Source organism: Musa acuminata, chromosome BXJ2-11 (genome assembly GCF_036884655.1).
Source record: "Musa acuminata AAA Group cultivar baxijiao chromosome BXJ2-11, Cavendish_Baxijiao_AAA, whole genome shotgun sequence".
Classification (NCBI taxonomy): domain Eukaryota; kingdom Viridiplantae; phylum Streptophyta; class Magnoliopsida; order Zingiberales; family Musaceae; genus Musa; species Musa acuminata.
Window position 1 is genome coordinate 26,726,848 of NC_088348.1, and position 19,569 is coordinate 26,746,416.

Below are 19,569 nucleotides of genomic sequence, written 5' to 3' on the forward strand. Positions count from 1 at the left end.
TGCGATGAATCCTACCGCCAAGAGTCATTCTATATCGTCGTCTACTGCCTTTTGTTAGTCGGGTGCTAGCTCTCGGGGTCGATGCTTCACCGGTCGCACTTGGGGACTAATGTTCAGGTGGTGTTGTGCGACCATTCGGTCGATCCCGGGCATGTTCGCTAGTGACCAGGCAAAGACGTCAGCGTTTTCAACTAGCAGGTTGATGAGTTGCTCTCTTTCTTCCTCTGGTAGCCCCGACCTTGACGACCCTATCTGGTCGATTGTGACATAGCGAGACTTCTTAGGCGTGCTCAATCGGTTTGGGGCATTGGGTTGGCTTGGTGATGTCCCGAGGGTCAGCGACGGGATGCTCACGCCTCAGCTTCTTGGGTAATGTGACAGTCGCCAAGTAACATTATCGAGATTCCCGAGGATCGCTCCTTGCTTCTCCGACCCCTGCTCGGGTCGGGAATTTTATCGCTTGGTGGTATGTGGAGATGATCGCTCTAAGCTTGTTGAGGGTTGGTCTGCACAGGATGGCGTTGTATGCCAAGGGGAGTTCCACCACCATGAAGGTTATCATGACCGTCTTGACCCGCGAGTCCTCGCCCAAGGTAACCGGTAGGACGGTTGTGCCGAGTGACGAAATGGAATCTCCTATAAATCTGGTAAGCGCCGAATAAATCGGGGTGAGGTCTTCCTTGGTCAGGCCGAGCTTCTGGAAGGCGTCGAAGTATAGGACATCGGTTGAATCCCGGTGTCCACCATGATCCTTTTAACCCGAGCATTAGCAATCCTGGCCAAGATGACTAGCACGTCATCATGCTCCGGGTACTCGGTTTCTCCCACCGGGAAGGTGATCCCGGGCACTTGGGATTGCCTCAAGCGTTTTTCAATGATTGCCCGGGCATAAGCTTTTCGTCTTGCCATGCTATCAACCCCTAACGCCGGACCACCACTGATCACATCAATCTGCTTTCCGATCGGACCCGACGGACGGGGTGATGGTTCGCGGGGCCTCCCGATGTAGCAACTCATATGCCCCCGGCATATGAGTTCTTCGATCTGGTTCTTGAGGTCGTGACACTCCTCGGTGTCGTGTTCGTAGTCGCGATGAAATAGGTAGTACTTCGAGCGATCTCTGAGCTCGCGCGGTGCCTTCATCGAGTTGGGGGCCTTCAAGAGTCCCTTCTCCTTGATCTACAGGGCTATCTCCATCCTGAAGGAGTTCAAAGGCAGGAATGGGAGCCTCGAGGGTGGTGCATTGGGTCGGTCGATCCTCCTCTGGTGAGGTCGGGCTTAGTCTTAGTTCAGTCCTAGGTGTGCAAGATCATCCACGTCGACGCTCGGGCGGTTGGGATCATCATCTGGTGAGGTTGGGCTTCGGCTCTGGCTTCTAAGTCCGAAAGCTCTCCTTAGCGGTGTTGGGGCCTACCCTCGGGTTTGTTATGTTCGCGACCTCTTTTGCTCCTCACGCTTTCTCGCCATCAAAGCTTCAGTAGCTACATATTGGTTGGCGCGCTAAAGCATTTCGGGGATAGCCATCGGTGGCCGCTTAACCAGCGACCATAAGAATCTGGAAGGCCGAAGCCCCATCAAGAACGTCTGCATTATTAAAGAGGGAGGAGCATCGGGCAGCCCCCGGATTTCAGTAGCGAAGCGGGTCACAAAATGAGAAAGCGGCTCGTCGTCCTTTTGGCTGAGGCCGAGGAGCAGAATTGCATATGGCTTCGGTCACACGCTGGCCAGGAAGTTGAGTTAGAATTCTTTGGCCAACTGGTCTTAGGTGGCGATCGAAGCTGCCCTAAGTCGACTGTACCACATCCAAGCCAGGCCCCGAAGCAAGGTTGGGAATGCTCTGCGCATGAGAGCGTCCGAAGTGCTGTATAGAGCTATCTGGGCTCGAAAGGCGGCGACATGTTCCGTCAGGTTGGAGCTGCCATCATAAGCTTCGAGAATCGGGAGGCGGAAGCTCGGTGGGATTGGCTTGTCTTGAATTTCAGGCGTGAAAGGTGATTCTCGTGAAGAGGCCTCACTAAGCTCTTCTTTGGACTTGTGGAACCCTCATTGAACCTCATCTAGACGCTAATCTACCGAGCACAGTTGCGCCCGGAGAGAATCTGCCAAGTCGGACAATAGCGTGTCAGGCTCGGGACTGTCAGAGGCTTCGCACGCTGTGCATGGGGATTGACCTATGATTCAACCGTCGCTCGGGCGAGGATATGATGTCCATTGTCATGAACTACCGGGGAATCAGAGGCGGTGCCAGTGAGGGTGGAGGCTGTGCGGGTGTAGTAGGCGAAAATTCCCACTACGGCATGGCGAGTGCATTGGGAGTTGTCCCGGGGGGGGGGGGGGGGGGGGACACGAGGGGGATGATGGTTTGCATCATCCCCGTTAGAACTTGAACTTGGTATGTCAGGTAGAGGAACACCTCGGTAGAGATAGAAGGTTGAGCAGTAGCCATTCCCGAGGGTGATAACCCCGGGTTCATGAACAGTCGCCAATAGCGCCCCGGGGGTCGTTCGCCTCTAGCTCAAGGGGAGGCAGGAGTTGTTCCCCCAGCCTGAGGGTCAAGTGGGTCGAGAGGCACTCATTGCCCAATTGTTTGACATTGTTGCCCGACTGGGAACGATCTTACGACATTAGGCCCTCTTTCTAGCGCCAAAATGATAGTGATCCTTTACACCATGGCAGAGGGAGTCAGTACGACTTGGTTCGGTCCCGGGTGCGCAAGATCGTCCACGTCGACGCTCGAGCGACAGGGATCATCAACTAGTGAGGTCGGGCTTTGGCTTTGGCTTCTAAGTCGTGAAGCTCTCCTTGGCGAGCTGCTTGCCTCTCTATCTCCGATCCTTGCACACAGGTCAGGGTCGAGAAGGGGGCTCCCGATTTCGACCCCTTTGAAGATCTAGTTAACATGGGGTGGAAAATGAGCAAAAGACCATCTATTATCGGCCCTGTGATGGGTTTTTACCCCTCCACCAGGGGACCAGTCGTACCTATCATATTTATTATTACCGACCCTTCGGGCGGCGAACTTACTCTTGGGGCGGATGTTGGGCGTCCTCGGTGTCATGATGTTGTGCGGTGGCGTTGTACTCGGTGCCGTCCCGACCTTTATGGGATGATATTGTACTTGGTCGGTGTCGCCCCGATCTTTGCAGGACGATGTTGTATTTGGTTGGTGCCAACCTGGTCTTTACAGGATGGCGCTATACTCGGTCGACGTCGTCCCGACTTTTACGAGACGACACGGTACTTGATCGGCGCTATCTCAACTTTTGCGGGATGGCACGGTACTCGGTCAGCGCTGTCCCGATCTTTGTGAGATGGCACTATACTCAATTGGTGTCGTCCGACCTTTGCGAAACGACGTTGACCGGGGATGTACGGTCCAGTATGTTAATTTTGATGCTGATGTGATTGTGAATAGTGATTGGAAGCAAAATATGCCCCATCACTGAGTAACACCTTTAGAGCTGGTTTCATTATTAGAGATCGTCAAGAAATTTGGTGTGCAGCATATTTGAAGTCTCTATCAGATGAATCACCTCGATCGATAAAGGTTTCACACACATTCAAATTGAGACAGACTCTCTTAACTTTGGCAGAATTGAAACGATCTGATACACAATCTTCTTGGCTTGTTGAACACTTAATAGCAGAGATTAAGCAACTGCTAGTGCATTTTAATTCGATTATTATCATGCATTGCTTTGGAGAATATAATATGGCAGATCAAATCCCCCAAGCTTTGTATGTATGTAACTCTCCAAAATGACTTGACTAGTCATTTGTCAGAGCTGTGAAAACTTAATAGATTTTTTTCCTTTTGGAAAAAAAACAATAATATAAGATAAAATCTTTTTATGGTTGCATACTAATCTACTTTAACACCTCAACTAGCAAAGTAGATACTGGAATTAGATTCATGTATTAAGTAGTGAATCAGATTTGGTTTGGGATTTAAGTAGGATGAAAGTTTATAAGATAATTTGGAAACATATATCCTATCTATTTTTTACCTATATGACTCACCAATATCTTTTTGGTTTAAAGTAGTAGTATCATATTCCTCAATCTTATATTGGTGAAAACTTTATGTACTGATGCATGGGATGATTTTTTATGCAAATGTAAATGATGAAAATGGATTTGTTCTCAAAATCTTACTATCAATGCCTAAATTTTTACTAACTAAGCTAGCTAACATCAAATTATGATTTAAGAGAATAGAAGCTAAAAAAAAAAGAGAGAACAGATTTATTCCTAATTAAGAATGACTGACTTAACAACTGAAAATTAACCAAGTTGAAAGGATTTCCCTGTTCTTTTTCCTCTTTATCAGTCTTTTGAGATTGCAAGAATCCAACTTATCCTTTGCTTCCCTCTTCTCATTATTCTTCCCTGGACAAAAAAACATTTGGATGTAAAGTCCATCATATTAGCATATATAAAGAGGATTGTTTAGAGGATTGGAAGCATAAACTGGGAAGCATTGAAAGTGGAAACCCACAACTCTGCCATGTTCACAGGTATCTGCAAACACAGGCATCAGGTAGTCAAAACATCTAACTGTATCATCACAACATAACACACTTTGACAATATATAATTGAATGAAAAGAATCAGAAAAGAATTAAAATCATCAAATGTGATGTTCTCCAAAAACCATGAATAACTCAAATTCAAATCTCGGAAACCGTCTCTATGCAAATATAAAGGTAAGGTGTGTATATAGACCCCCGGGTTCATTTCTATTATTTATGTGCTTCAGTTGTCAACCATCAGCAATTTGACAAATAGAATACTGGGAGGAGACAAAAGCAACTGAAGAAATTGCTCTCCTGCTATCAGTTTACTAAAGTAATATTCTCCAGAAATCATGAATAACATGACCTACAAGAAAGACATATTTTAAAATCAAATAACTCATTCAGCCAAAACCATATATAAGAAAGACAAATAGAGGTAACTGTTGAACAGAACAATGACTTAAAAACTAAGATAACAAAATCAGAAGAACCATACTAAATTTTCTTTGCTCAGGTTTTGGCCATGTTTTTCAAGGGAAAGATATAACAAGCAAGCATATGTCCAGAGCAGTAGAGTATGGTATCACTAGTCCAGTGCCAGCTAATGATATAAGCACAGGGAAAAAAGTGACGAGTACAGGCATAACCTTACTGTGGACTTGCATGGGTGATATATAAACATCTTAAATACTGATAAGGGTAATAATGGCGACATGATGTGTCACGACGTCGGCCTCACCTGGGTGCCACTCTGCCCGAAAAGGAGGACAATAATGCTGACTCGACATGTGCTGATGTCATCTGCCCTCAGACAATGACTTCATCGTTGTCTGACCCCGCGCGCTTGACCGAGGCAGAGGACGACGACCGAAGCTCGCCCATACCCTGCGGCAGCTCGATTCTCCACGCAACGTCAATGGCAATGTCAGACGCCATCAGAGGTACGATCCTGTCTCCCGCAGGCAGGCACATCAGGTAACGCTAAACTGCCTTATAAATACCCCCGAGTCCTAAACGAAGGGGGGAGGGGGACTTCTTCACTAAACAAACCCCCTCCACATCTCCATCTAACTTGATCGTCGGAGGGGTCGGGCCGAGCACCCCGGCCCAACCTTTATGCAGGGGCGAAGCCAAAGGATCTCGTCGGCCCCGCAGGCGAGGAGTTCCTGCCTGGAAGAGACGACTATACCGTCCCGATCGGACCTCGCCCACGACCACCCTAGCGGGCTCGAGGAGCGCCCCAGGGAGATCCCCGCCTTCCGGACCCGAACCAAGCCGCGTCGGCCCCGAGGCCACGGCATACAATTGTTCCTCGCAACAAATACCTTGACTCTTTATAGTAGTCACGCTGTCACTCAAAGCACCTAGAAGATATACTAGAAGCAATTAGATTAAAGAAAATAGGAGATTACCTGTATGACAGAGAGCATTATTAACTTAGCCAATGCATGTGTTTACTGATAGCTTCACATGAATACATGTATTACTATACACATGATGGTCAAAACAAGCATTTGCTTTGGTGTTCAAAGGCTGTGCACTTCCCAGATGCAAGCCCAATGCCTATTGCACTTCATTGAAAGCTGAAACCATGCGCATATTCAATAATTTTTATATATAGTGAAATATAAAAATGATGGTCTAAAGCCAGCACTGCTTGGAGTTCTTAGGTTGTTTATTATCTAAGCACTAACCAAATATCGACAGCATCGTCACATCCTTCTAAAGTTGAAACCTTAAGAAGTGTTGTTCATGGTCTACAAAGCCCGCCAATTTCTCAACCTTCTCAAACCTCTAGCAGAACATGAATAGCATCCAACAAATAACAATTCAGTAGATCACGTCATACGGTTGTATATGATTAATCAACTGTTTGATGTGGTGCACTCTTAACCTTAAAAGTTCCAGGAGCTGCACTCCTGATTCTTTTAACCTTAACAGCACAACGGAAAAAGGAAATATAATCTGAGTTATGTTACATCAAAGATAAATTCCATTTATAGTCTTGCATGCTTGAATTGCACATAAATTAGCAAATTAAACTGATACAGAATCATAACAAGTAGAGATCAAAACATGCATAAATCTACAACTAAAACAAGGCTAATAGTTTGGTGTTTAGAAGTAGTACACCACGGACCAGATATAGTCTTATAGAATGATCAAAAAGTCATTGTATTCTGTTTGCTGTATGCAAAAGGAAGAATGAGGCTTTCAGGCACGTAAAAGCAAGATTAAAATGCTCTTTAGAACCAATAACTCAAGTGGTCAAACAGCCATGATTACCAGAGTGCAAAAGAGAGTTGACCATTCTCCGTGACTTGCGCGCGCTTGTGTTTGCCTCGACGACCACATTACCAGGGACGGGGACACCGTCTTCCATGATTACCGGGGTTGTCTCGGATCCAAGAAATGGTGGAACCATATCAGGTCGATTCCTTATTGGATCAAATTTGAATTCGGGCCGGATCTTAATTGGATGATTTCGATTCGACCCATTAAATTTGGATCGAGCTTGAGTTGTCTCAGATCCGGATTTAATCAGATCGGATCGGGATGCTTTGGGTGACGTACCCAACATTAGTTAACCTGCTCATGCATTGTGATTGGAAAGTGATTCATGGGGACCACACGCGGGACCGACCATTAAGCGGTGCCCGAAGAGCCGGTGGGACAGGGGAGGGTGTGAGCAGTACGTACCGATCAGGAGTGGTGTATTGACGCTGCGAGACCTCTTCATCTTCCGTCGACGACAAGCTCGAGTGTCGGGAGCAGGAGGAAATGGCGGAGGGGACGAAGCAGATCCTGGCGAAGCCGATCCAGCTGGCGGATCAGGTGAGCAAGTCGGCTGGGAGTGCCCAGACCAACAAGCAGGAGTGCTTGGAGCTGAAGGCGCGGGCGGACAAGCTCGCGACCCTCCTCCGCCAGGCCGCCCGGGCCGAGCTCTACGAGCGCCCCGCCCGCCGCATCATGGATGACACCGAGCAGGTCCTCGATAAGGCCCTGGGCCTTGTCTACCGCTGCCGCAACCGCGTCCTCGTGCACCGCCTCTTCAGCATCACCCCCGGTGCCGCCTTCTCCAAGATGTTCATCCAGATCGACAACTCTGTGGCCGATGTCTCCTGGCTCCTCCGCGTCTCCGCGCCCGCTGGAGACGACGACGGCCTGCTCCACGGCCTGTGCCCCATCGCCCAGAACGAGCCCATCCTCACCCTCATCTGGAGCAACATCGCCACGCTCCACACCGGTCACTCGGACGCCCGATCCGAGGCGGCCGCCGCCCTCGTCTCCCTCGCCCGCGACAACCAGCACTTCGCCAAGCTCATCATCGAAGAGGACGGCGTCGCGCCCCTCCTCCGCCTGCTCAAGGAGGGCAAGGCGGAGGGGCAGGAGAATGCCGCCCGCGCACTCGGCCTCCTCGGCCGCGACCGGGAGAGCGTTGACTGCCTCGTCGCCGCTGGAGTCTGCTCCGCCTTCGGCAAGGTCCTCAAGGACGGGCCCATGAAGGTCCAGGCCGTCGTCGCGTGGGCCGTCGCCGAGCTAGCCGCCAACAATTCCAAGTGCCAGGACGTCTTCGCTAAGAACAACGTCGTCCGCCTCCTTGTCGGCCACCTCGCCTTCGAGACCATCCAAGAACATAGCAAGTACTCCGTGCCGTCCAAGGCCATGTCCATCCACTCCGTTGTACTAGCCAACAAGGCCGCCGCGTCCGATTCCTCCTTCGACGACGCCAAGGACCGGTGTCTGCTCTCGCATCCGGAAGATCAGTCCAAAAGCTATCAATTCCACTCCGTCGTGCAGTCCACGGTGGCCTCCGCCAAGGTCAGTAGACTCGCCCTGAACTCAAACAGCGTCACCAGCACAACCGCGCCCTGGAAGCCCCAGCAGCATTCTCTGTCGGGGTCCGGCAACAGGGCGAGGGAAATGGAGGACCGGAGCACCAAGGCCAAGATGAAGGCCATGGCAGCCAAGGCCCTGTGGCAGCTCGCCAGGGGCAACGCCGACATCTGCAGGAACCTCACCGAGTCCCGAGCCCTCCTCTGCTTCGCGGTGCTCCTGGAGAAAGGCACGGGAGATGTTCGACACAATTCCGCCATGGCACTGATGGAAATCACCCGCGTGGCCGAGCACAACGCCGACCTCCGGCGCTCCGCATTCAAGCCGAACTCGCCAGCGTGCAAGGCGGTCATCGACCAGCTCTTACACATCGTCGAGAAGGGGGAGCACGACGACCTGCTGGTACCCAGCGTGACGGCCCTGGGCTGCCTGTCGAGGACGTTCCGGGCGACCGAGTCCCGGGTGATCGCTCCGCTGGTGCGCCTGCTCGACGAGACGGAAGCGACGGTGATGAGCGAGGCGGTGGCGGCGCTGACCAAGTTCGCGTGCACCGAGAACTACCTGCACGTCAACCACTCGCAGGCCATCATCGAGGCCGGAGGGGCGAGGCACCTGATCCAGCTGGTGTACCTGGGGGAGCAGGTGCAGGTCGAGGCGTTGGTCCTGCTGTGCTACATTGCCATGCACGTGCCCGACAGCCAGGAGCTGGCGGACGCCGAGGTGCTCAACACGCTGTCGTGGGCATCGAAGCAAGCGCACCTGGTGCAGGACTGGAGGGCGGACGATCTGTTGCCGGAGGCCAAGGCGAGGTTGGAGCTGTACCAGATGAGAAAGCTGTAGGTGTAAACCACATCCCAAGCTTCATTCAGATAATGTTGTGTATACATCCAATTTCTCCTGCTTTTTTTTTTCCCTGATTTAAATTTAAGGTTTCAGCAACAAATTTGCAGTTGTAGTGTCATTAGAGAATGCTAGAGATGATCTATGGATAGAAAACATTTTTATTTCCAGGGCTCCCATCTATATGGGATCTGAAGACAACTTAGAAATGATCTCCTTTCCTCATCTTGTTTCAGTACATTGTACCTTCATTTAGATACATCTCTCCTAGTTTATATCTCCATTTATGGTCCAAAGCAATTGCAACTCTGATGACATTTTTGGCTAATGAGAATAAAAGGTCTCTGACAATGATTGATCATTTAATTTTTACTTTTATTTACTTAGAAACAGGATATGATGAATTTAATCTTCTTTTTCCATTTAATCTTCTTTTTCCAGCAGTTGAATATGATGAATTGCTTTATGATTCAGTCTTCATCATGATGGTTCCTATGCAGCAAAATGCTATTTGATCATCAAAATTGTTCAGTTCCAATTCTAATCTACCAGTCTCATTTTGGATGATGATGCTTATAGTAAAAGCACTGAACATTGTTGCTTTGTATCAAACAGGAAAATTTTTATGAAAGCCATAAAATGTTAAATCTCTAAAATCCACAATTTTAATCAATGATAAAGAAATTAACCTGACACTTGGACACCCAAATCCAAAATGATTCATTCTTAGACATGGATATATTATCAGGCCACAATTTTTTTTTCTGGTTTCATCTACAATTAATCCCCTTGTCAATGTGTTGTGCCTTTAAAAGCCCAAACAACCTGAGGTGGCAATTGGTAAAAGAAATTGATGAATGGATTCTTTTGGTGCAAAGGACAAATCACTTTGATACAACAGTTCTCTCTCTGTCTCTCTCTCATAGTTTAATAAGGCCAAACAATATTCCAAGATATGGCTACATAAATTCCTGGTATCTGGTTCTTGCCTGACCTTCATGGCTGGTATGAATGCATCAGATTCCCAAGTGTTTGAAAGCCACTCATTACTGTGGTGTAGCAGGTGGAGGCAATAGGACAAAGGACAAAGACTGGAACGACCATAGTAACACAATAATCTATAGAAATGGCCAGTCATGCACTGAAGACCAGGTCCTGGGAATATTAGTGCAGGAAAAGGCACATTCTCATGTGGCCAACCATGTAAAGGCAGCAACTTTTGTTCCAAAAGAAATTTCTCTGGCAGAAGCAATTCTTATGGGTTTAAGGTTTCAGTCCCTGAGCTAATTGTCTGGAACAGTGACCTAGGAATTATTGATTGCTGCATCATCATGGATGTCTCAGAAGTTGGTCCTGGTTGAAGCATCATGATGCTTGGAAATGGTTTGTCTGCCAATCTTTGCCTGTTTAGTCCTCGACTTTCCAAAACTTTATCTCCTGGTGCTAGAACTCTGCACATCCAACTCTACCAACAATACTAATTATGTTATGTACTGCCACAACTATGAACCCACTGTTGATATAAGACTAGTGCAAAAATAGAATAGAAATAATGGAAGCATTTACAAGGAAAATAGCAAAAATTAGTTCATCAACAGAAGCTTCCAGCTACCAAAAAGTTCCATTCATCATTGCAAATGTTTTCGGGTGCAAAAATGGTATAGGGCTATTCACTCCTACCACTAGTAATTTGCAACAAGTTGTGGCTTTTAGCTACAAAAGCCTTGTGGTTAAAGACACACCTATCATAAACTAGTTGCTAGAGTAGATAAAATGGGTTTAGGGGTTCATCACACATGATATGTGATAGTGATTACCTGTGGATGTATATTAAGCAGAAAATACTAGATAACAAATTTTTTGAACAAGATAAACTAAACTGAAAATTACCAAATCCAACACAAATGCAAAATTTTCATGAATGAAATATTAGTTCAACTTACTACACAAAGTCACATATCTTCTTAAGAAGTGCATGTTTGAACGAAGTATGCATAGAAATTTTGTTAAAAAAAGTGTCTGGGAACTTTAAAATTGTATTCAACTAGGCAAGCATGTCGATGACATCCTATAGCTTGTTAGAGACAAAGGCAAGTATAGAGTGTGGGACTTGTGGAGGTAGATGCTGCTGAAATGAATATTAGGCCAGAAGCATAAATATGTGATTCACGACTGCTATGTAAAAATACACAAAGGAGTTGGAAGTACCTATAACTATTTATCAACAATATATCAAAACAAACTCAGCTTCAAAATTCATAACCTTGGCAATTAAGCAATACAAGAGAAGAAAAAAAAGAAACAGAACTAGTAATAATTGATAAATATAACAAACAACCACAACTATGTAACTCACTACTGAACAAGACCTAGTGTCTATTGGATCTAAATACAATTAAATTTCTTGAATTTTGTCATTTAGATCAGGAAGTTGTCAGTATAGTTCACACTGCATGGAGGATGAACACTGTTTTGACTTCAAAATTTTCCAAGCTTCTACATGAAGGATACTTAGGTGTGGAGGCACATTGGACGTTCAATAAATAGAGCCCTAAGTAAGCAGAGGGCCACATTGTGCTCGTACTCAATGCCTAAATGATTTTAAGCATTCATAAAGACCTGTTATTTTGGTCAGTAAGTTATCATGCAACTAAGAGAATATATATACATAACCATTGGCATGGGCTGAATATCAACTTGGGAATATCTACCAAACAGGGCTATTCCGGTGTCATCAGTTCTAAAGGACCAGTTCTTCTAACAAGAAATACCAATCTATCAAACTCGAACAATACCGAATCCCAACTTATGTAAACAAAGTTAATAAAAAAGTGAAAAATCATATTTTCAACAATTATCAATTATGTTCATTAATGATAAAGAATGATCTTGAATGCCTGACTTGCTGTTTGAATGTTTCATTTATATTCATGTAGGAAAATTCATCCTTAACAATAGAGGGTAGCAGTGATCAGGGTCATAGTTAGCCCATGTGGAGTCATCGCCCTTCAGGAGTTTTTGATGAATATTCCAGACGTGGGTGTCATAGTTTTCAAGCAATTTGTAATCCAACCCAATTTCCTTGATTTTCTCTATAAACTTGACTAGTGAATCACCTCTCTTAGGACTCAGAAAAATGGCTTCAGAGACCTCTGAACGTTTCAAGAGAGACTTGACTGTACACGCAAGGCTTTCGTGAAATTGCTTGAAGAAAGTGCTACAAGAATCAAATAAGAGAATCAGAACATATGTAAATGATAAGTAAGAAAAATTAACTAGTAAACAAGAAAATTGAATTTCAAATGAACAAAGATAAAAGAATGATCAGTTAATAAATGAGGCAGCTTAAGGTACACATTAACTACATATATATCTAGTACTGCTCATGTTAAAAGTGTATTGTATTAAAACATCCATCTTCATCTTTGAGACATGAAAATTGTTTTTGGTTTTTGTTGTATGCTTCCATCTGAATTGACATAATTGAATGAAAGTATTGAGGAAAAGTTAGTTAGCTAGAAATCTCAAGGTATACAATAAATCAAACTTTAAAGCAGAAACATATAGGTTTTGGGAGCTTATGGTTGGCATAAATTCTAATATATTCTTGGTTTATGATGTTTGCTAAATGGGACCCACGAATTGAATGAATCCTCATTTCTACTATATGATAAAGTTAGCAACGGATGTATCAGCAGATTTCAGGGTTTCCAATATAAGTCAATAGGATACAGAAAAAGAAACATGAACATGAACATGGAAAACAAACTTTCACTATATAAATCAGTCACTAGCTAAAAACATCTTTCTCCGAAAGTCCGCCCCTCAATGTTGTTATGGAAACCATGAGAAGTTTCAGGGAGGGATTTATCATTTTTAAAAATATAAATCAGTCAATAGCTAAACACATCTTTCTCCGAAAGATCTGCCCCTCAATGTAATTATGGCAACTATGAGAAGTTTCAGGGAGAGATTTATCACTTATAAAATAAACATATAACAAATGTTATTCCAAACACAAACATTTCAGAAACTAGTCTAACATAGAGATTAAACATTTGCTCTCTCTCTCCATTTGATAACTACAACAGTGAGAAATAACAGAAATCAAACAAAAATTAACAAAAATCATCAAGGATATCAGTAAACATACCAGTCACTTGCAACAACAACATCAAAGGAACTCAACACATCAGAAACTAGATCCTGATTCCAATGCAAGATCATTGATTGTACTTTTGTAGCTCCAAAAACTTGAGCATTGAGACTTATGTTATGCTGAATATCTGAATGCTAAGGAATACTAACGAAATCTCAAACCAGCAGGCACTAGATTCAGATTCTATCACTAAATAATACTTGGTACAATATCAGAAAATAGATTTCTTTAACTACTAGGGCATATGGCAGTTTTCGTTAGAAAGAATTTTTAAGATACAACAGCTAATTTTCAATACCAACTGAAAAAAAAATGAAACGATGTTAAAATTTGTAGAGAATGTACACCAGTTGTTATATGTGTAATATATGGATTACCTTATTATGGACAGGTAGCATGCTTCACCCAGACTATATTGGTCAAATCTCAACAGATTGATGTTTCAACTCTGAAAGATTATAATATAATAATATACAAACCTATGAACATACTAAAATTTAACCATGACAATATTCTAATATATGATCCATAAATTTGGTTAAAATCTATATGGCTCAAGGTAAGAGAGATACTCCCAGGTCTGAGAACAACAAACTGGAGAGCAACCCAGCAAAGTTTAAAATCACTTTAAGAGTCTGATTTGGCCCAGTACGTGAGAAATTTTATCTTCATCCTCAAAATTCATAAAGAATGATAACCAATGGATATAGAGTACGAGGTTAGAAACTAATGTTTATGAATAACATATCATAATATGTTTACTCAATAAATCTACACAGAATCTAGAGATTGATTACCTCCGACTTCAGCTTTAGAAGCCAATTTTCTATCTATACTCAATCATTGACACTTTGCTAACCACCTTACACAGTTTGATTGCAATCTTTCAGTAAAAACCATTGAACTATGATCTTTTAAAAGAAAAACAAATTCTCAATCAAAAGTTTAACTACATTATTTCCAGTAATTTAAAAGACTTTTTCATCTATTCTAGTTTAAAGCATCAATTTAAAAGTTTATTTAAAAAATAATAATCAAGCGAATCGAAATAAAAGAAAATACACTATTTGTTCCACTTTCACTTTAAAATCATATGTTAAAAACCCAAGTTTAGCTGATTTTCTCATGATCAAAACATGTCTGCTTATTTTCATTTTTTTTCTTTTTCTTATTTTGAAATAGAAAACTAAGCATGTGACATATAAAACTGTTACCAATGCAACAAAAGACAACTAATTAATTTATTGGCTTTTAAAAGCTTTACTTTGTAATTGATTTCCTGTATTAATGAAGCTAAACCTCCATGATGGTAAATAGCTCAATAAATAGAATGCATCACTAAAATCATAGCCCCAAAATTATCTACATTCTCTGGTGTTATCAAAGGTATATATGGATTCTAGAGAACCTTTGCATTAGAAGTCTTGTCTCCATTAATAGCACCTGCTGAGACAACAAAATCTTATATAGATGGCTTCATTGATCATCACGAAGCCGTCAAAAATTCAAGAGTTCAAGTGACAAAACCTTACTCAAGAAGACAGGGAATTGTCACCAAATTAAGTTCTATTGTATGATTTGATGTCTTTTAGTGCAAACAAGGTCATAATGTATTAATAAATGATAAATTAGTCAATTAGTATCACAATGACCATAAAAGAACAGGGCCAACACCTACAACAGGATACAATCAACAACATTTGGGTTCCCATCAGAAATTACCACCTCTTGAGCATCTGAACTTGCAGCAATAGCCAATCCAGCTAACCCATAACCTGATCCAAGTTCAATCACTCTTTTGGACCTTGATGACAAAACTTGAATTCATCAATCAATGTTAGTACAAAACAACAACAAAGAAAGCTAAAGAACAAATACTTCCATCCTCGTAACTAGATGTATAATGTTGGAACTCATGATCAATGATTTTATATTCTATTCTGCTTATATTACCATATATGTAAGAAGTTCAAGTGGTATGAACTTTTAATAGAAAAGTCATGTGTTGTTAATGGAGAAGCTATTTTTTAGCACTGAAAATGGATGGCAAGTGCTTGAGTCATTTCATCATGCAAGAGCAATCATAGCATCAGAGTTTCTATTTAGTTAGTAACATTATACTGGAAAAAATATTGGGTCATAGTGAAAGGAGAGGATCAGCATGAGCTCCCTGAAGATAACAACAGATACATTAAATTTCATTGTGTTGTCTGGCCTTTATATGGACCAAAACACAATGCAAGTACTTGGACTTAGAAAAGCCTAATTCATGTCTTTTAGTAACAGCAAGCTAGTTTGATAGGCTGCATTGTGCAGAACATTCTGGTAGATAAAGTGAGCCAATGATCCAACCTTCATGCTCCCCAAGTAGAAGGCAAGTTTCTATACCAAGCAAAACCACAAAGGTGAAGCTAAAGATGGTTGATCAACACAAATTTAATGTCATATACAAGTTTATGGGAAATTTCTACTTTCTTCTATGATAAGTTATACTAACAATGTGATATATGTGCCCATGTGCAAAAAGGTACTTCGAAGCAGAGCGAAATCAGATGTGGAATTGACTAAAAAATTATAACAGAGTAGTTGCACTTGGAAGCAACAGCATTCTCCTGTCTTACTCGTCACACTTGCATATATTTTTTGCTCTTAACCAGTTCCAGATTCATTCCCGCAGAAGAACAGTCCAAAGGTTCAGTTGTGATGACTTTTCATGATTCACCTCCATGATATGGTCACTTCATGAACAAAAAATACCATATATGTTACGGTAACCTAGTGCATAAGGCTCCTGCCACTAGGAGGTTTGGCTTCTAAATCTATCAAATATATAATTCCATTTCCTTTTCTTGTTAAAGTTGTTTATAATTTTCATCAACCATCTGTCGAAGGATGTTATTATACTGTATAATAGAGTTGCTCATCCCTTTCTACATCCGTTGTCATCAATGAGTTTGACATTCAGATTTGCAAGCTCCAATGATTTAATATCAAATTTAGATATAATTTCATTTATCTGAAGGGTAAACCTTAGTTTTAAAATGAAAATATCAAGAATAATATTTATCAATATGATTCCCAATAGCTAAACTGCAGATCCAATACCCAGATCCATGAATTTTCACTCCCTACAGTGTGGAAAACATCAATGGCTACATAAATAGAATAAGATAACATAGGGAGAAAGTAGAGACTCTGTACTATAGAGGAGAACTAGACCAACAATTAATTTAAGATAATTAACTTGGAGTTCCCAAAACAAACAGACAAAAAAGTATCAACACTTTCCTACTCCTAGTAACTTCCACCTTAACATTGGATCGAGATCAATTTTAACTCAAAAAGTAAACTATATAGACAATGTCCATAAATAAGCCAATAAGAAACCCTTAAGCCATCAGTTATCTCCTGTTTACAACAATTCAAATACTCAAGCTAAGGAGTTATTTTGACTAAATCATCATTTAGCATCAAAGCGTAAAATTTTCAGTTTGTAATTCACAAGTCTACCCAAAGAGTTCTCGATGTCTAAACTTCAATTCATTGTCTACGTATTGACAATTTAATCTCACATGGTAAATGATCCTGAACAATTTGATATAATCAGGATTCAGGAATAATAATGTCTCTCTAATAAGAATTTCAAACCTAAAGAGTTTTTTTGTTTTGTACAATCTTGGAATTTTTGTGATTTTGTCTCTAGCATAGGGATGCAAATCACCTAAACAAGAAAAATAATTTTGATAATTCATTTTGTGTAGGGACATAAAGCATAGTAATGACTAACATACCGGAACATAAAAGGATGATTTACGCAAAAATAAGCAAGGACATCTTCTGAAGGCCAACTACCTACACAAAATATATTAGGAGATTCAGACTTAAAACAAAAATTACAATGAAGATGATTTTGTAACATTTGAAAATATAAGAATGAAAACATGTGAAGAAATGCCCTTTTTTTCTTCAAAAAATCAGCACAATTAGTGCTTCAAGTATAAAGAACAAATTTGGATTTCTACATGTTTGCAACTTACATATGAGCAATAGTTACTTTGTCTAATTTTAAGGTTCACTGTATTAACAATAGACTCAAATGCCATCACGTGAAGTAATATGAAAATATATAAGTAGCACATGAAGTAAATGCAGAAATAGCAGGGATTCCTCTCTGAGACAAAATACAAAAGTTTAGACCCACCCTTTTAAAGCTCCATAAAGAATATCTAATGCTATTTGAATGGCTTAGTAGTTATTTTATTCAAAGATAAAGCATATAATTGCTGTCAAAAAGAATAATCTAATTTCTTGGATTTAAATATGTGTTAAAAAAATAGATGAGTTGATAAATTTAATAGATTGAAGATCTAAGAATTTTGGGAAGGTCAATATTTCATTTCTATGACATGCTCCAGAGGTTTGGCACCCAGAGATAGATTCTACCGATTGCAACTTGTTACTCGTCCAAAGAATTTCAAGAATGCCTTATTCTGATAAACCAAATGCATACATATTGAATATATATATATATATATAAAATACATTCATTATTTTGTCTGTAGGCATACATATATATATATCCAAAAACCTTCGAAAAATCAAGCAAAAATGTATAACCAAAAAATGAGAGGAAAATTTGACCAAAACATATAAAGATTAAACACGAGAAGTAATCTCAAAATTGTTCCTATGATACTTAATAATTAAGAAAAGAATGTTCTGATATCCATAAAACCATATGGAAAATGCTAAATCCAACAGAAGAGATCAAATCTTGCCCTGAAAAAACAAGTAGTCAGCATTTCTGATGAGGGTTCAAAATAACTTACAAACTAACCCCGTGGTGTCGATATCAAATCTAGTGGAGATCTCAAAATCATTTAGGTCAACACAATCCTCCATTCTTTGGCTGAAAAAGAATCAAAAAGAGAGCAGTTGTCGCACAATATTTGACACATAGAAATGTTATGCTGATGAAATAAACTGGAAATTTACACAAGAACAATCATATTAGTAAGACATTTGTAAACCGATAATGCCAAATAAACAAATATTAAAAGTGACCAAGTGAGATCATCATATGAACAAAATGATGTGACACGATCAGGTTAAATTTGCAGATATCAACATTCACAACCCACGTACTAATTGATTCTTTATCAGAAGAATTACATAGACAAAGATGCTTCGTATGAGTTTACATTCTTTATCAAGTGAGCTGCTCAGGAACTGAAGCCATTTGTTAGCTTCAGCAATCATGTTAGGAAAAAGAAATCGCTGTTGGTAGAGAACAAATGAAACGGCCGAGATGAGGGCAAAGATATCGAACGAGTTAATTAAGCTGAGATATTACCCCCATAGAAAGCCACTGACAGCAACAATTACAATGATCTTACAGATGAAGTACTTACATCATAACAAGTCCAGGACCATTCTCCAAAGGTAATTTGTAGCGTGTGCAGACATCACGTGGACCGACGAGATATTTCGCCCGCAGGGTAGCTTCTACGACTTCCACTGAATCGCTATCGTCAACCGGGTGACACGGGATCAGGTTAAAGCCACCACCTCTTTTCCTGGATACGTTCTTGGTGTTCACTTCCGAGGGCTCATCTGCGTCCCACTTTAGCGGATTAAAGCTAGTCATAACTTTGATGAGAGAAATCAGGAATCGTTGTGATCACCAAGTAAAAGAAAAGGCAAAAAACCTAATGTCAAATTCCGGTAAATTTGGATGATCACAGTGATGGAAGTTTGGCATCGAACCCGGACGACTCCAAACTAGAAAAAGAGGGTTTTATGTTGGGTGCAAAACCTGGTGCGGCGGAGGGACGACGGAGGAGCGACTTGCGGAGGATCGACCACCTGAGAGATGCAGGGGATCGAGGAGGAGGAGGAGGCGCCGCGTCCATCCCACCTTTATCCATTCGGCTATTGATCTCAAAGAAACGGTTCTTCGATGACTTAGAAAGCGAACAAGGAAACGATCGAAGGCGCTCGCTGCCTCACTCCGCTTCTATTCTGTTTTCCTCGTGCGCTACGGTGCACGCCATGTGCTCGACGATATGAGGGTAAATATATTATATTTTATTTAAAATGGATTTCTATTTGTAACTTTTTTTTACTATTTAAAACTGGAGCTTATTTTTTAGAACATTTTTGTACTATTGATAACCTTATTATTTTTCATAATAATATAATATTTTATTATTTATA

General features: G+C 41.7%; 3 protein-coding genes across 6 annotated transcripts; 1 reads left to right on the top strand and 2 right to left on the bottom strand.

Moving 5' to 3' along the window:
* Nucleotides 1-684: 684 nt before the first annotated feature.
* LOC135627571 (uncharacterized) lies at nt 685-1,143 on the bottom strand. The gene has a single exon (XM_065133694.1). It carries the CDS (start codon nt 1,141-1,143, stop codon nt 685-687), a length of 459 nt encoding a protein of 152 aa, XP_064989766.1.
* A 3,081-nt stretch (nt 1,144-4,224) lies between these two features.
* Nucleotides 4,225-19,411, bottom strand: LOC103971651 (calmodulin-lysine N-methyltransferase). 4 transcript variants are annotated; one of them, XR_010492358.1, is made up of 9 exons: nt 19,169-19,411; nt 18,765-18,966; nt 18,183-18,262; nt 17,145-17,205; nt 15,042-15,157; nt 13,348-13,480; nt 12,311-12,411; nt 6,804-10,659; nt 4,225-4,881 (listed from the first exon to the last, which is right to left on the bottom strand). XR_010492358.1 is itself a non-coding variant. In XM_009385721.3 (7 exons), the coding sequence occupies exons 1-7, from the start codon at nt 19,278-19,280 to the stop codon at nt 12,123-12,125; spliced, it is 993 nt and encodes a 330-aa protein (XP_009383996.2). In that variant the 5' UTR covers nt 19,281-19,411; the 3' UTR covers nt 11,901-12,122. The 4 variants fall into 4 exon arrangements, 1 of the variants encoding a protein (XP_009383996.2); XR_010492357.1 differs by having other exon boundaries at nt 5,257-10,659; XR_010492356.1 differs by lacking the exon at nt 4,225-4,881 and having other exon boundaries at nt 6,581-7,106; nt 7,218-10,659.
* Nucleotides 7,299-9,419, top strand: LOC135626514 (uncharacterized). Its single transcript, XM_065131884.1, has one exon. It carries the CDS (start codon nt 7,299-7,301, stop codon nt 9,192-9,194), a length of 1,896 nt encoding a protein of 631 aa, XP_064987956.1. The 3' UTR covers nt 9,195-9,419.
* Nucleotides 19,412-19,569: the final 158 nt, after the last annotated feature.

What these genes read in the sequence shown, in the direction of transcription:
- LOC135627571 (XM_065133694.1), bottom strand. Translation starts at nt 1,143, where the DNA reads ATGAAGGCACCGCGCGAGCTCAGAGATCGCTCGAAGTACTACCTATTT.
- LOC135626514 (XM_065131884.1), top strand. Translation starts at nt 7,299, where the DNA reads ATGGCGGAGGGGACGAAGCAGATCCTGGCGAAGCCGATCCAGCTGGCG.
- LOC103971651 (XM_009385721.3), bottom strand. Translation starts at nt 19,280, where the DNA reads ATGGATAAAGGTGGGATGGACGCGGCGCCTCCTCCTCCTCCTCGATCC. An exon ending in GGTCCTGGACTTGTTATGAT is followed by an intron (nt 18,263 to 18,764) that starts GTAAGTACTTCA and finishes ATTCTTTTTCAG; the next exon opens with CCAAAGAATGGAGGATTGTG. An exon ending in AATCATCCTTTTATGTTCCG is followed by an intron (nt 15,158 to 17,144) that starts GTATGTTAGTCA and finishes TTTGTCATCAAG; the next exon opens with GTCCAAAAGAGTGATTGAAC.